At 33.3% G+C, this 15,997-nt stretch overlaps 3 protein-coding genes and 1 non-coding gene across 4 annotated transcripts; 3 read left to right on the top strand and 1 right to left on the bottom strand.

Moving 5' to 3' along the window:
• Window positions 1-36: 36 nt before the first annotated feature.
• Window positions 37-2,088, top strand: LOC108328123 (exosome complex component RRP4 homolog). Its single transcript, XM_017561933.2, has 6 exons — window positions 37-366; window positions 443-488; window positions 586-675; window positions 883-948; window positions 1,044-1,109; window positions 1,455-2,088. Exons 1-6 carry the CDS (start codon window positions 110-112, stop codon window positions 1,905-1,907), a joined length of 978 nt encoding a protein of 325 aa, XP_017417422.1. The 5' UTR covers window positions 37-109; the 3' UTR covers window positions 1,908-2,088.
• Window positions 2,089-3,285: 1,197 nt separating this feature from the next.
• Window positions 3,286-5,228, bottom strand: LOC108328062 (protein RESISTANCE TO PHYTOPHTHORA 1, chloroplastic). The gene is made up of 4 exons (XM_017561846.2): window positions 4,841-5,228; window positions 4,477-4,687; window positions 3,696-3,865; window positions 3,286-3,607 (listed from the first exon to the last, which is right to left on the bottom strand). Exons 1-4 carry the CDS (start codon window positions 5,141-5,143, stop codon window positions 3,581-3,583), a joined length of 711 nt encoding a protein of 236 aa, XP_017417335.1. The 5' UTR covers window positions 5,144-5,228; the 3' UTR covers window positions 3,286-3,580.
• Window positions 5,229-6,101: 873 nt separating this feature from the next.
• TRNAS-UGA (transfer RNA serine (anticodon UGA)) lies at window positions 6,102-6,183 on the top strand. Its single transcript has one exon. It is a non-coding gene; the product is annotated as a tRNA-Ser (tRNA).
• Window positions 6,184-11,181: 4,998 nt separating this feature from the next.
• LOC108328287 (uncharacterized) lies at window positions 11,182-13,843 on the top strand. Its single transcript, XM_017562125.2, has 4 exons — window positions 11,182-11,944; window positions 12,900-13,107; window positions 13,180-13,309; window positions 13,409-13,843. The coding sequence occupies exons 1-4, from the start codon at window positions 11,262-11,264 to the stop codon at window positions 13,678-13,680; spliced, it is 1,293 nt and encodes a 430-aa protein (XP_017417614.1). The 5' UTR covers window positions 11,182-11,261; the 3' UTR covers window positions 13,681-13,843.
• The last annotated feature ends 2,154 nt before the right edge of the window (window positions 13,844-15,997 follow it).

Genomic DNA, 15,997 nt, shown 5'->3' with positions numbered 1-15,997 from the left:
CAGAGGTCCAAATTTCAAAGTTTGAAAGAGGGAATGATGGTGGAAGAGTGAGGTTCGAGCTTAGGGTTTCTTCTTGCATTGTTCAGTGCTTGCAGAGAGAGATATCCTAATGAGAGGAATACAGTTACCGTTAAGCCAAACTCAGAAGGTTCGTCTTCAGAAGACTCTTGAACAGTTAGAATCTCTCTCGTCGAAGGTCAATTCCGATGCTTCCGTCATCATCGCTGATTCCATTCCCGTCAACCACGAAGACGGAGTCCTCAAGGGACACGGAACCGCCGATCTCAACGGCGAAGTCGTTGCCACCGTCTGCGGCGTCGTTGAGCGCGTGAACAAACTTGTCTACGTCCGCGCTTTACGCTCCAGGTATAATATTTCTTCTTAACTTGTCAACATTTTTCTGTTGATATCTTTGTTAACGGAGTGATGTGATAACTCGTAGGTATAAGCCAGAGGTTGGTGACATTGTTATAGGACGTGTTGCTGAGGTACATATAAAAAAGATTTTCTTGGAAATTTGTATTTTGTGCTTGTTGCTGTTCTCTCACTATTTTGATTTTAATGGCTGTTATGGCTGTTATGTAGGTTGCTCAGAAGCGCTGGAGACTGGATATAAATTTCAATCAGGATGCAGTTTTGATGCTTTCTTCCATGAATATGCCTGATGGGGTCCAGGTATTCATAACGCTTTTTTCGGGGATATATATTGATATGGTTTATGTGAAAACATCTGTATTTTGTATAGCTCATATAACTCTCTTCAGAAAATTTAACTTGTGCCTTTTTAAAATAAAAGGATGTTTTTAGTTAAGCGAAAATGTGTTTAATTTTATAAATGAAGCTGGAAACCCTCTCATTTAGAATTATTCTTATCCGTGCTAGAGGCGGAGGACAGCGCTGGATGAGCTAAACATGCGTTGCATTTTTGAGGAGAATGATGTTGTCTGTGTAAGTCCCGTTCTGTGTTTTTACTGAAAATTAATTTCATTGGTTGAAGCAAATGATGGTTGATTAGTTTTCCTATACTATGTTTGTGACCCCAGGCTGAAGTTCGGGGTTTCCAGCATGACGGCTTACACCTTCAAGCTAGGAGTCGGAAATATGGAAAGGTGTGTTGCCTGGAAAATGCTCATAAATCATTTACTTCGTTTTATCTCGCTTCTCTTTTCATCTCGAAATGTATTAGGCTTGTAGCACATTGTATAAAGTAGGAGACAGTAGAAAATGAAAACTCTCTATGATATGGGCATTGTTGCTGACAGATATAGAAGTACATAGGTAGTCTGCTTCCATGTCCCGACTATGGTTTTCTGATTGAGATACGAGGACAACATTTTGAACTGAGGGTAAATAGTTTTCTGTGTTCTTAGAAGGTGTTTATAGATGGCTTGAAATAGATTCTAGTTGTTTCTTCAGTCTTGTACTGTTATTAATGTCTCTTGGTTGTGCAACAGCTTAATAGAGGTCAGCTGCTTACAGTCCCACCTTATCTAGTGAAGAGACAGAAACAACATTTCCATCATCTGGAGGAGTTTGGCGTCGATTTGATACTTGGCTGTAACGGATTCATATGGGTTGGGGAACATATTGAAGCCAAAGATGACATGGTAGAAGATCAGGTGAGCCAATCCGATCCACCAGTTTTACTGCATAACAGTGCAAGTCTTGAAGAACAAGAAAAAAATTATACGATATTGGAGATCAGAAAATATATTTGCAGAGCAGCTAATGCTGTTAGAGTTCTATCAATCTTAGGCTTCAATGTTACATTGGAAATAATCAAGGGAATTATTGATCTAAGCCTATCTATGAATCTTGATATACATGAGATGCTTGGTTCTGAATTCTGTGTTCTGGTTGCTGAAAAAGAGGCAGAAAGGAGGAGCTCAAATAAAAAGAAGCGGTAGATTGTGAAATGGCGGCTTTTTGACCGGGGAGAATTAATTCAGTTTACAAAATTGGTTTAATTGTAAAAGAAAATTTTTCCCAAATAGTGTAATGCACGTTTGAGATTAGCATAGTGTAAAAGTGAATTCATATGTATGAATTATGAAGTGAATGTTTAAAATGAATTGTCCATGGTTGTGGCCTTTCTTTTCTTTTTAAAATATTTGTTTAGGTAGCTAACTTCTAATAATATGAAAGACGAAAGGGAGTTGTAATCTACCAAATACAGTTTTCATATATTTTGAATTTAGTATCAAGTATGATTTGGAAAACAGGACTTGATATTTTTATCGTAGAATGTATAAAATTCGACCCTTTGGAGTTTCAAAGCTGGATCATGAGCAGTGTTTGCATGACCTTGAAATAAATATGTATTGGTATATCTCTGATATGAGCTTGTCAAATCCGGCCCACTCTTAGTTGAAATGCATTGGCGAGAGAATCAATCCGGTAGCATTGCCATGTTGAACTTGCTCTTTTTCATTTTGGTGCTTGGTCATTACAGTGTTTGCTTGACTGGAAAATTTTTCTTGTGTATGTCTGATGAGTTTGTCTAATTCTACACTGAATGTACGCGGGGAATATGGTGACATTGAGAACTGAAGGAAATTGCCAGATTACATTGATCAAAGGGATCTAGTTTCATGGATTTCCTTTTTATATCACGAATCTGTCTAGAGGGATCTATCTGAAATTGTGTAGTTATCCGTGACTGCACCGTGGGGTTAGTTGAATTTAGGAAGATTAGAAGATGGTTAGAATTGAAGAGCTGGGATTGGTTTAGATTAACAGGTGGAACATCGGTAGTAATGCATATATAATGTAAGGACATCGACAATGCATCTAGAACGCTTCAATAAGGAGAGTTCAGACAAAATAATTCAGATAGTTGTGTGGAAAGCGATGATATCAGTCATCGTGCAGAATGAATCTGCAGACAGATATTTTATTCTCTGCAACTTGATAAATCAGGTATTATATTTTAAAGCAATAGTTGCTGGTGGATGTTGCTTCTCAAATCTCACTGATTATGATATGCAAAATACCGTCACTTGTATCAGATTGCCGGTGCATTTGTGACCAAGATAAAATGAGCGAAAGATATTGGTTTTCAGAATGCGGTATTTGCTGAATAAGCTCGAAATCAATGTATGGTGGGTTTTCTTATACTTTACCAATACATGAGTTGTATTCCAGAGACAATTTATCTGTTTAATTATTAAAGCATAATAAATTAATGTTAAGAACATATAATTTCGCCCTACGCTTTATTCAGCAGATACAGACCAGAATACAACTGTTTTCTAAATTTTGATTTTCGTGCAGTTAAGAAAAACGTTAAAGCCATAGAAAATCTGATATAAAATCCGTGTATAATGGCTACATTATATTTCATCTTTGGGAGATTACTGTTATGACATGGGAATTTCAGTTCTCCGAAATGTGAGACGCGCAACACAAATACAAAATGCAAAACTTTTTAAAGAACCTATAACATCCTCTTCATTTGATAAAAAGAAAGAATGCATCTGTGACAATTCGTTGCTGTGTGGCATGTAGAATTAAGATCCATGCTGTCAAGATCCAACAAGCCCTGAAGGCACGCTTTTGATGATAACCAAATTTGAGTTCCCTAATCCGTTCTCTGAAACCATCCAACCTGCAAGAGACACGCTTTAGATAACAAGTTACAAGAAACTAAAGAAAACAAGTAACAACAAATATGGATAACTAGAAAGTAAATGTACCTTCCATGAATACATTCCAAGGAAGGCAACTACATCAGCCGACCAAACAATAGCAAATGACTTCCAAAAGAATGGGATTACAACATTGATCAATGGGACGAGGAGAAAAAGATAGTTGAGAGCTTCTTTCTCATTCTTTGAGCAATCTCGAGCTCGTAATGAAGGAATTGCTGCACATAAAGAATTCTATTCATCATATTTTTGAAAAACTAACTAAAGAACCATGACAAGTAAGACGTGAACAAAAATGGACATGACTCATCTATAGAAAGTAAAGTAAATAGTTTCAGTCCGAGAAAATCAATTGTCATCGATATTCTAATACCTTCATGATTTGTTATGTATCTGCACCAGAAATTGACCATTGGTTTTCCATTAACAGCTAAAATTGCCTCATTTATTCTCTAAAGCAAAGTTTTAAGAAATCAGATTGGTAGTGCTATTTTGTTCATATAGCCAAGGTTTTTGGATTTATGATTGTTCCATTCCATAATTTCCTGCAATATCAAAGATGGTGACGAATTGCAATCACAAACTTGTTTCCTGAAGTGACCGGATCCAAGAACAGCCAATAAGGAGCTACTGATAATAATTAAATTTGGTTTCAATTTCAAATGCAAAGCATGAATTCTGAGAAAAGCACAATCTTTAGAAGGTTCTGAAAATTTTTAACTGATCACACAAACTTCCTACAGAATGGTAAGTGCAAAACACGGAGCAGCAAGTAAGCAGTAGTTCTTTCATACAACAATAAATTCAAAATCGGCAGGTAGAAACTTACTGAACATCCAAATGGACCACATTCCCATTAATCTCCAAATGTCAGGTTCATCAGAAGGAAATATGAGATTAAAAGACAAAGCTCCACCCAACAACATTGAAACATACCCTTGAACCTCAAAAACGGTGTACAAAACAGTTCCGGGCACTGCAGGGTTTTTGGTAGCTTTGGAAGCCCTTGGCGCAAAGGTAGCAGCAGTTTTCTGAGCAACCTGTCACATACCAAAACAAACATCAAAATCACCACCCACTTACCAACATGCAAACTTGGAGTTTTCCAAGAAAGCACGGGTTTTAACGAAATGGGAACCCTAAATTGAAATTCTTGAACGACCAGAAGTGGGAATTTAGAACTCAGAACCAACCTTTTTAAGTTCTTTGTCAATTGGAGCAGAAAAAGTAGACGTGTTCTCCTGGTTGGTTTTCTCTTCCGCGTTCGTCTCCTCTACAAGTTCCTCAGTCACTATTTGCATGTCTACTTCATCGGAAGTGGCCCGTGCAGAGAGCTTGGCATGAACGAGAGAGTGTGAGAAGACATTGGTAGTAAGTGTGGAACTGAATCTTGTAACGTTAACAACGTTTGTGTTGTTGTTTCGAACCGGAGAGAGAGAAGAGTAGGGAACCGCCCAAAGGTAACGGTTTGTAGAAGGTGAGATTACCGTGTTCATGTTTTTTTTTTTTTTTGGTTCTGAAATTAAGTTTTCATCGGAAACTGAAACTCCACGACGATGAGAAGGAGGAAGATAAGGAATGTGAGGTGGAATTGGAACAAAGAATAGCGATGACGGTTAAACGACAACGTTTAGGAACCTGGTTAAACGACAACGGTCTGAATTTATTTGTTTGATTTATTTTTCGTCAAGTAATTGTGCTATTTGGGTATAATTTTTTATTTTTATTTTTTTTGTCTTTTACATAAATATTTAAACATAAAAATAAAACAAACTACAATTACTATCTAATTATTTATTAAAATAATAAATAATAAATAAAACTAAAATAAATACACATTTCAGAATTAAACAAACTTTTTTTAACCGTTTTTTTTCGTGATAAAATTTTTTTACCTAAAAGGAATTTAAAAAGTTTACTTAAAATAAAGGATTTGGGCTTAGTAATAAGAAGAGACTATACTAGTCCAAAGCAATACGAAATTGAATTCTTGTTGTATATGAATATTATAAGTACGTTAAAATATGAAATAATGTTTTATGTTTCTTTTGTACACCCTTTATTTTGAAAACTATGAATATTAGAAATCGTTAAAATATATATATATTTGGTCATGAAAATTTTTGGAAATACATTTACATAAATTTTATGAAAATGTAGTGTAGTGTGGTTTTCTAATATAAATTTTTGATTATTTTACTCGATGAAATGATCTAATAACAGTAACTATGAAATTTTAGTTTAATATTCTTTTAAATTAAGAAATTTAGATTTCCATCTTCTCGTTGAAAGCCATTGATAAGAGCAAATTTTATTCGTTAATAATGATTTTAATACTTATTTATTTGAGTTTAAGAAGAAAATCCTTGTAAAAATTTTAAAGAATACATTTTGGTGAAATATTTTGTACAATAAGTCTGTATTTAAAGCATAGATTAGCTTTAGTTCTCAACAGTCGATATGTCCGAGTGGTTAAGGAGACAGACTTGAAATCTGTTGGGCTTCGCCCGCGCAGGTTCGAACCCTGCTGTCGACGGCAAACTCTTTTGAATTTCTACTTGTTACTTAGATTTTTTTTTTTAAATTTTATATCATTATCTAACTTTATTAATTTTATACATCACGTAGAATGGAAAACATATGGAAAAAATTTAGGAATAAAAATATTTTAACACCACTTAAGATTAAGATGTTTTTTTTTTGGGATAAAATAAACAATTTCTGAAACCAAATGGAAAATATTTATTTTGCAGAACCTAAAAGTTTTTTTTTTTGTTTCAAACACTAAATAACCCAAACTTATTTTAGATAAAGTAAAACAAAAAAAAAAATATTTAAACGCAGATAATAACATACAAAGCTGAAGCTATCTGCCTTGAGACCCATTTAGTAAGTGTTGTCTACTAAGAAGGAATACTTAGCCTTGAGATTCATTAAATTATAATTTTAAATAACGTTTAATAATTATATTTATTTATAAAAAATAAAAATATTATTGCTCATTTGTAAATTGTAAAGTTAATTATTTAGTGATTAGATATTGAACCATACACGACTTTTGTACTAGTCACGTAATTAGTTTCAATCTCTAAAGTAAGCTATTACGAGGGAGATGTTTGTTGTTAGCTTTTATCAGGAGAAGAATTGAATTTAAAACCTCTACCCCATCTTTTCTTTCAAATTTTTTAAATCAACTTTATATTTTTTAAATGTTGATAAAAAAAATTAAACTTACAATTTTTACCACCGATTCTTTCGATTTTTACCACTATACAAATTTTATATATAATTCCTTAAGACAGAGCTTGGATGACCAGATTTATTCATTTGGCATCTTATTTGACAGATCAAAATCAACTAGACCCACATATTAGTTCATACCAATAAATATACGTACTTTTCCTAATCTTCATTTTGCAAACAATGATTGTAGTGGGTACCATTTGTCGATATTTTGGTGTTCGTTTCCTCTATTTAAAATCATTTATACTATGTTGTTCTAGCTGATAAATACTATGTGAGTCTGTTGAGTCCTTCGTTTTCAATTAGAAATGATAAAAATATATGTATCTATAGATATTTAGAGATAAAATCTACAATAGATAATTGATATACGTAATTAGTGGATAAAAAATAATATTTGTTTAAATGGGTCAAGTATACGTAGATATCTATTAATAACAAAATATTAAATTTAAAATTTAATTTATATTTTATTAAATTAAATTAAAATTAATTTATATTTTATTTGGTTAAATTTGATTAAAATTAAATTTTAATTTATATTATATATATTTTAGTTTTTTAATTTATTTAAATTTTATTTTAAAAATTTATAAAATATTATTTTTTAAATATTTTAAAAATACCTTATGAATTCTAGCATGGAACGAAATAGATAACAGATAGATTTCTTTGTTAGAAATTGGGGCTGCGGATTAGAATATCTCTCACTAACTTATTATCATCCCTACTCCCAATAAACTATCTGTACCCTAGAATGTCATAAACCTTTTTCCTTTTTGAATCTTAATCCCAAGGTTCATTTTCTTAAGAAATACACCACGTGATTTGCATTACATTTTACATGTTAGATGTTGCGGATGTTTACCTTGTCACAATAATGTTTACCATGTCACTACGTACACATACAAAATCAAGAAGCTTATCTCGCAAACATCATCTTCTTTAAGGAAAGTTAATTGTCTTTTTCTTATAAGAAGCTTCTACTTATAACTTAATGTGTTACTTATTATCTTGTAATGAAACCAAACGAGAAAGGAAAAAAAAAGATCCCCACTACTAACATAATGGGTTTTATATCATATAAAATCTCACTTATATATGTTTTTAGATTGTTAAGAAAATTGGCAGGGTATGGGAGAAGAAATTATTAATTGTCATTGAACAGTTCAATTCCAGTACTTTTATTCATAAAAAAATACTATATATTCTGTTACGTATGTTATAAAATTTAAATATTGTTCAAGATATAATAACCTTGATTGGAATCATATAATAATTGATCATGACAGGTTTCTGTTGACCTGACGTTCTAATAAGAATCTAATTTTTGTGGCAATGAGCAGAGTTGTTGGCTGCAGTCATATTATATTACTATTAGACTTTGTTTTTCACTGATTGGTTTCTTGCATCCTTTGAATCAAAGTAGGAAAACTAGAAAAAAATAAGAGTACTTTTATCTAAAAGGCAACATACATTATGACTATGATTTTATTGGCATATAAACTATGTGGAGCAAGCTTGTTTCCCTATAAGGCTAAAGGACATTCGTTTCATTAGTTAAATAAGAACAATTGAAGGAAGCCATTATCTTTCACATTGTGAATATGGCATGTTTGAGTCCCACCCATCTTTTGTTTTCAGCCGAAGAATGTCACCTTTAACCAAAAATAAACTGAAACTACCATCTATATCTTTAATTACAAATGAAAAATTTTACCTTTTGGGAGATTCTTAATCTTAAGCACTCTCATGTTGGTTCATTGATCAATGTTACTTTTATAAACAAATTCTTATTTCTTTTCAAATGTATTATTACATTGAAGACTTTTATGATGCAAGCTTAACTCCCTAATGAAACAGATAAAGTTGATGATCAATATGATAATGTTTTGAGAAAACAAAAACGTTTGGATTATAGAGAGGTTATATAGATGTAAATTAAACTCAGATCAAAATGATAGGTTTATAAGTTTAACATGATAAATAAGCCACGTGAATTCTTTATCAAATAAAAGAAATTACAAAAAGATGTATTGTCACTACTAATGTCAAAAATAAGAAAATAATTTCACTATGGTTGGCAATATCAAGCATGTTGTAATAATGAGATATAATTATGTTGACATTCATGTTAAGGTAGAAGAAAAACTTTTTTTTAGCCTGTATTCACTTCAACAGAATACACTCTTTAAAAGTATTTGCGAGAGATGAAAGGAGGTGAAATACGTGTTCGTTTCGAAGGATCAACGAAGAAGAAATTGTAATGATTTGTGATATTGTAGCATTTTTTGTATGTCATTGTTTTGTTTAGATTTAAGCTGATTCAATGCAAATTGTCCGCCTTACCCTCAACTTTTTCAAAAATGGCCGATAGTGTTTCTGATGAAGTGTTCAGTGCAAGAAGCAGCAAAGCAAAGGTCAGTGTTGTTGTTGTAAAATCTTTTTTTCTTTTCCAGGTTGGAGATGAAGAAGAATGAAGGTTGAAGATGAAGATCAAAGACGTTGAAGATGAAGAAGACGAAGCAGAGAAGGAGTTCAGCGTGAAGAAGATGAAGAAAAGAGGTCGAAAAAGCTGTGTAGATTCAACTACAGCGTGAAGGATTCGGTTCCAAATGGCTTGTATTCGGTTCTAATGTCACCAGATTCGGTTCCAGTGCATAAAAGAGTATAACTGGAAGTGGTATTCGGTTCCTTCATGCTAGATTCAGTTCCACCAAGCATCATATTTGGTTCCAGCTACTTAGTTTTAAATCATTAGGATCCAATGGTTCTGTAGGAAGCGATTCCACCGAGTCAAAGTAGAAAAACTGCAAAGATCAGAAGAACTAAAGTTAAAACTGCAAAAAAGGACATATATTATAAGCTCAAAAAAAATTAAAGCGTCCAATAAGTAGGCAAACAAAAATATGAAGATAGACTAGATGTAGTAGCTTGACTAAAATTATTTCTATATTCTATACATCCTAAGCAAACAAAAAAAGTCAATATATTTTGGAACTGTTGAATTGGAACCTGATCCCTTATTTAAACCTATTTAAACATCATTATAACATCAAGTATTTAAACTAATAAATATATAAAATCATTTGGTTAAAATTTAGTATGTAAGCGCAATGCTTAAAATTTGCTTTAATTTTTTTTCTTTATAAACATTTTTATAATTAAATATAACCTTGGCAATTATCATTTTATATTACTTTAATAATTATGATCATTTTGATAATCTTTAATTTCTATTCATTAAACAATTTTTTTTATCTGTCACATCAATCAAATTCTATACTAATTCTTTCAAACTTTACTTCCAAATCTACTCTCACTTACCTTCAAATCCACTCAAATAAACAACAAAAAAATTACCCTAAAATTCATTTACTTACTCTCCCTCAAATTATCTTTACAAAGTGAACATAGCCTAAAGAAATATAAAAAAGAAATGCTTAAATATAAATCCTAAACTGGCATACAAAATCAAAATTTATTTTATTTTGGTAAAAAGTTCTATGTTTAAAACTGAAAAGCAAAAATTAAGATGAATTCTAATTCAAAGTTAACAACTATTTTAAATAAAAAAAAAAAATCCGTTCCTTGATCATTGGATTATTTTTTTATTTATTTTAAAAATATATTACAAATTGTCTATTGCCAAATAATAAAAAAATATATCAATTAAAAAAATAATAACAAAATACAAAAAATAATAATAAAATATAAAATCTCAATAATATCCGTTAATGGAATCTCATCTAATCACAAAACAAACTTTGGTTCAATTTCTAGACTCATAAGTTAACGTATTTAGGACTAAAAAATATATGTTTAACTGAAAAGAAAATAACTTGAGAAACTAATATAAAATGCTCTTTTTTTTTTCTGATTTCGTCTCATTAATGCCACGTGTGAAATGAGATTGATTTTCTTTTTCCATTTTATTCTTTTGTTTTCCTTGAAGTGATGTTTTTTGCTAGTGAAGGTGGTACCTTTTTCATGTTAGACATGTAGCGGACATGCAGTGAAGCTGTCATCATAGGGCATGTGCCCTAAACAAAAGTAACATTATTACTTTTCTTGTTTTCACCAATGCATGGAGCAGTTTGTCCATTTCTAATTTTTCTTATTAGAAAGACCCCACGTAGAATTTCTCAACTTGTCATTGTCACTAGCCACTCCCACACAACACACATCAAAGTCAGAAAAAAAAATAATTAATGCATCATTAAATTCATTTACTCACATAATTAACCTAGTTAATAAGATTTTAAGATTGTCGTCTCCTATTTTATTCAATTAACCCTTCTATACCACACTCAAATACAAAACTTTGGAACCACAAAATTAAAAACGCATAGAACTCAAAATTTCTTCATCATGCTTAAGCTCCTCAACAAGAACCTCCGTCGCCTCAGCTCCCTTCTCAAGTGGTCACTACGGCGTCGTTCCAAGTCCAAGCCTAGCTTCGGCAACCCCACTCCCAAACCTCACACCGAACCTCCCCCTCCACCTTCCAAACCAATACGAATCGCTACGTTCAACGCCGCATTCTTCTCTATGGCACCGGTGCTTCCCGAACCAGACAGAAGCACCACCTCGGACGACGACAACGTGGAGCGACCAAAGTCAACGTACGACCGACCACCACGAAGCATTTTGAAACAGTCGCAGTCTCCGCTGTTGGGTAAGTCAAAGCTGCGAGTGTCGATCAACTTACCCGACAACGAGATTTCGCTGCGGCAAACGAGCTTCTCGGAGTACGAGAGAGCAAAGGGGTCGTTCTCATGGTCGTGGAGTTTCAGCGAGGGAGTGGAGGGAGAGAGAAACAGGAAAACGGTGCTTGAAGTTCTGAGAGAGGTAAACGCCGACGTTTTGGGGTTGCAAGACGTGAAGGCGGAGGAAGAAAACGGGATGAAGCCTTTGTCTGATTTGGCTCGAGCTTTGGGGATGAACTACGTCTTCGCCGAAAGCTGGGCCCCTCAATACGGCAACGCCGTTCTGTCAAAGTGGCCCATTAAACGCTGGAAGCTGCAGAAAATCTTCGACCACACCGATTTCAGGTAATTTATCGATTAATCAATCACTGTAATTATAATTTGCTTCATTTGAATCAGTGCTAACTAAAAATAAAAAGATATTATAAAATAAATGTAAAGAATTTATATATATCAAAATATAATTTATGATGATTGTATGAACTGCAGGGATGCAAAATGTCCCCACCCTAGCTTTTGTGTTGTGTGTCAGCTATGGATCTATGTTCATTTCAGATTTGACATTTTCTATCAACATTCTTGTGAACACATTTATGGATTATTCATTGCTAAATTTATTTACCTTTACAATACCATTTAATACTTAACTTTTTTATTTATATTTAATATTGGAACTCACTGTATTTCCAATACGACATTAAAATTGTATAGCATATACATTTTTTTAATAGAAATGATAATTTGAGAATCACATATCTTTTACATTATTTGATATTATTTTTTATTTTTTTTAAATTATAAAAATTTATCTTTATATGATTATTTTATTTTTGTAAAATATGTCAAATAAATACGTGTCATCTCAATATTTTCCTTTCTTTAAACATTATAATAGTGTAACAATTGTAGTATAAAACAGTATAATTAATAACAATATGAAATTATGTACAATGTCATGTACGTATGAAATTATGATCACTTTGTAATGTTGCAAAAACTTGGTAATGTTGCCGTTTCAAGAAATAGCTTGACGTCCAATCTGTGTGATCATGAAGGAGAGTAAGAATATTACATCACTGACTTGCTCAATTTCAGAATGATTGAAAGCAAGAAATTTGTCTTATACTTTAATCCGAAGGTACTCGTTAGAGAATGATTATGGTAATATCAGTGGAAATCCAGCCTGTGAAAGGTTGGAACTTGAAAACAATTTAGCCAGAACAATTACAATTAAAGGAAATGACTTAGTAACAAGGGTGAGTGAATGTGACATACAACAAATTGCAATTTTATGCAACAGGAATGTTCTGAAGGCCACTATCGATGTACCCGAAGAAGGTGAACTGTACTTTTACTGCACCCACCTTGATCATCTTGATGAGAATTGGAGAATGAAGCAGATAAATGCAATAATTCAATCTAATGATGAACCACACATTTTAGCTGGTGGTCTTAATTCGCTTGATGAATCGGATTATTCCCACGAAAGATGGACAGATATTGTTAAGGTATATCCATCACAACCTCAATTTTCTCAAAAAGCAAAGATGAAAACTTTGAATCGGTTCATTTGTGTGTAGTACTATGAGGAGATGGGAAAGCCAACACCCAAGGTTGAAGTGATGAAATATCTCAAGAACAGACACTACACAGATGCAAAGGACTTTTCAGGGGAATATGAGTCTGTTGTCATGATCGCCAAAGGACAAAGTACAACAACAACAACAACCTCTTTTATTGTTTATCTTTATGAAGGTTGTTCATGTTTATTCTTGTACTGAGTTGGTTAAGATTAAAAATTTTATGCAGGTGTTCAAGGTACGTGCAAGTATGGGACTCGGGTAGATTACATATTATCATCCTCAGATTCTCCATACCAATTTGTTTCAGGGTCTTACTTAGTCCTTTCTTCCAAAGGGACTTCAGATCATCACATAGTGAAAGTTGATGTGGTAAAAGTGAATAGAAATCCTCAAGAAAATCTGACAGAGAAGCAGGAACAACCACGACACAAAGTTCAGAGAATAAAATCAACTCCATCCAAATGTATATGGAAAACACAAACTGCAGATATAGATTGAATTCTTTTCTTTCTACATTTTTTTTTCACTAATTTTGAAGATGGAGCAGTACTTAGTTTTGTTCCTGCTTACAGCTTCCTAATTCTGTTCTGTATATTATTCAAAAGAATTAGACGTATGAAATAAGGGTGATATAAGATGAGTTGCACATTTTCTTTTTTAATTTCTGGGATTTGCATAGCCTTGGATTACCATCTCTTACTCAATTACTCTTGTAAGGAATAAGGAAATTGGGACAACTTTTTCACCTACACTTAAGTTGTTAGAACTGTAATTTCATATTACAGAGTTATGCATTGAAAATTCTATTTAGCACTTTAATTTCATATTAGAGTTATGCATTGAAAATTCACTGTTCAAATTAATTTTATTGATCTAACCATTATTAATTGAAGTTTTATTCAATAAATTATATCTGTCAAGTTTCTATAAAATTTTAAGATCATTTAATAGTGTATTAAATAAATTTAATTAACATGTAATGTGTTTTTAAAAATTAAAATAAGTAAACGCTGACTGTAAAATATACCCAATCTGTCCAAGTATCCACAGCTTCACGCTATTTTCGATTTTTGGTTTTGTGTAAGACAACTTTTGTTTCAGCGTCTCCAACCATGATTTCCAAAGTTAATGCACAACTTGTAACGTACAAGATTATATAAAAAATACATAATATTAATGTCATCAAATATAATATAATAGAACAGTTAATAGTAAACTTGCATAATAGTCGTTAAGATTACAGTCATACAAAAGAAGACATAATTTAAAACTTAAACACATTAGAGTATTTCAAAATAAACAGGAACAACTAAGAATCCTAACTAGACTAAGCGGCATCGTCATCTCTCTCCAAGGCCTGCTTCAGAGGCACCTCTGCTCACATTCAAGTGGATGATCATTGCAATAGAAAACACAACACAAACAACAGACAAACACAAGCAGAAGTGTGAGCTAGATATACAAAAATCATGTTATAACAATCACACACAACATGCAAATTTAATTCAAAGTTAATGGACCACACAACACAACTTGTTACACTTTACACTTGACTCGTCCAGACTTAGAATGATTGTCGAGCTATGGCGAGTCATGCATTCGTGGTGGCTTCTACTGCTTTGCAAAGCCATTGCCAATGGGTTTCACCCTACCACACTCACGAGGTTAGTCCGTTATCACTCACCTTGGGTCATACTGGAAGCACCCAAGACTAGGATCTCCTACTACTACTCACAACATGATTCAATCCTCTCTACTTGAGAATGATTGACCATTGTAGTTTCAGGATAACCCCCAAGACTGAGCTTCCATGCAAATCATTCTAAAACACACCAAGGGCACCACCATGGATCCTCTCCTTGAAGATCATGGAATTACGTCCAATAACCATACTTGTTACACTCAACCACCAAACATGTCTCATACATTCACATACTTTCAATTGTAATAACATGACCACCATCATACTATGAATTCCAATCATTCCACACACTCAATTCAACCAAAGCAAGAGCAAAAGAAAAATATGGACTCAGAGGATTTGCTCTGCACACACCATTCGCAAGGCGAGACAGAATCTCCTCGCACAACGCACCCTCACTCGCAAGGCGAATTAATTCGTTGAGGTGCCAGACCCCATGTCTCTCGCATATCGCACCCTAGTCGATATGCGAGAGCTCAAACAGAGACCAACCCCCTTAAAACTCTCGTTATGCGCCCAATTCGCCTTTCGAATTAAACTGGCAGTGACTCTAGGCCACCACCAGTCGCACAGCGACCAGATTCGCTATGCGAATCACTAGACAGATAGCAGTACCCTCCAGTCATTCGCACAACGCACCAGCTCGCACAGCGAATGACTCAAACAGAGAGCACCCTCTATAGGGACTCGCTATGCGAGACAACTCGCATAACGACTCTGCATCATTTGCAGAATGCAAATTATGCAGAATCATGCACTCACACCAACCCTTACCATTTCTAGGCCTTTTCTCCAATTTCTAACACCCTTAATTCTTGTTTTACGCCTAATTAAACTTGTCTAGATTATTATAAACATTCCTACTACAATTCTAAAGTGATTTAGACTCAATTTCTACTCTAGAAGACCAAAATCAACAACTTAGCGACCCAAATTCAATTTTACCACTTGTAACTCGTTTTAGACCAATTTGATGTTCCTAACAAGTCAAAATTGACCTATCTGAGCTATCCAAACAGCCCAATTACACTCAAGACTTCCAGTGCTCAAAATCACTACCTCACTTCCTCTCAAAGTGACCCAAAACTCTACTAGAACACTAAGTTTTCTATT

This window comes from Vigna angularis, chromosome 2, assembly GCF_016808095.1.
Source record: "Vigna angularis cultivar LongXiaoDou No.4 chromosome 2, ASM1680809v1, whole genome shotgun sequence".
Lineage (NCBI taxonomy): Eukaryota > Viridiplantae > Streptophyta > Magnoliopsida > Fabales > Fabaceae > Vigna > Vigna angularis.
This window is presented reverse-complemented; position numbering and strand designations above follow the sequence as displayed.

What these genes read in the sequence shown, in the direction of transcription:
- LOC108328123 (XM_017561933.2), top strand. Translation starts at nt 110, where the DNA reads ATGAGAGGAATACAGTTACCGTTAAGCCAAACTCAGAAGGTTCGTCTT. An exon ending in TTATAGGACGTGTTGCTGAG is followed by an intron (nt 489 to 585) that starts GTACATATAAAA and finishes GCTGTTATGTAG; the next exon opens with GTTGCTCAGAAGCGCTGGAG. An exon ending in AGGAGAATGATGTTGTCTGT is followed by an intron (nt 949 to 1,043) that starts GTAAGTCCCGTT and finishes TTGTGACCCCAG; the next exon opens with GCTGAAGTTCGGGGTTTCCA.
- LOC108328062 (XM_017561846.2), bottom strand. Translation starts at nt 5,143, where the DNA reads ATGAACACGGTAATCTCACCTTCTACAAACCGTTACCTTTGGGCGGTT. An exon ending in GTGGTCCATTTGGATGTTCA is followed by an intron (nt 3,866 to 4,476) that starts GTAAGTTTCTAC and finishes CTTTATGTGCAG; the next exon opens with CAATTCCTTCATTACGAGCT. An exon ending in TTGGAATGTATTCATGGAAG is followed by an intron (nt 3,608 to 3,695) that starts GTACATTTACTT and finishes TGTCTCTTGCAG; the next exon opens with GTTGGATGGTTTCAGAGAAC.
- LOC108328287 (XM_017562125.2), top strand. Translation starts at nt 11,262, where the DNA reads ATGCTTAAGCTCCTCAACAAGAACCTCCGTCGCCTCAGCTCCCTTCTC. An exon ending in TTCGACCACACCGATTTCAG is followed by an intron (nt 11,945 to 12,899) that starts GTAATTTATCGA and finishes TTTATGCAACAG; the next exon opens with GAATGTTCTGAAGGCCACTA. An exon ending in GATGGACAGATATTGTTAAG is followed by an intron (nt 13,108 to 13,179) that starts GTATATCCATCA and finishes ATTTGTGTGTAG; the next exon opens with TACTATGAGGAGATGGGAAA.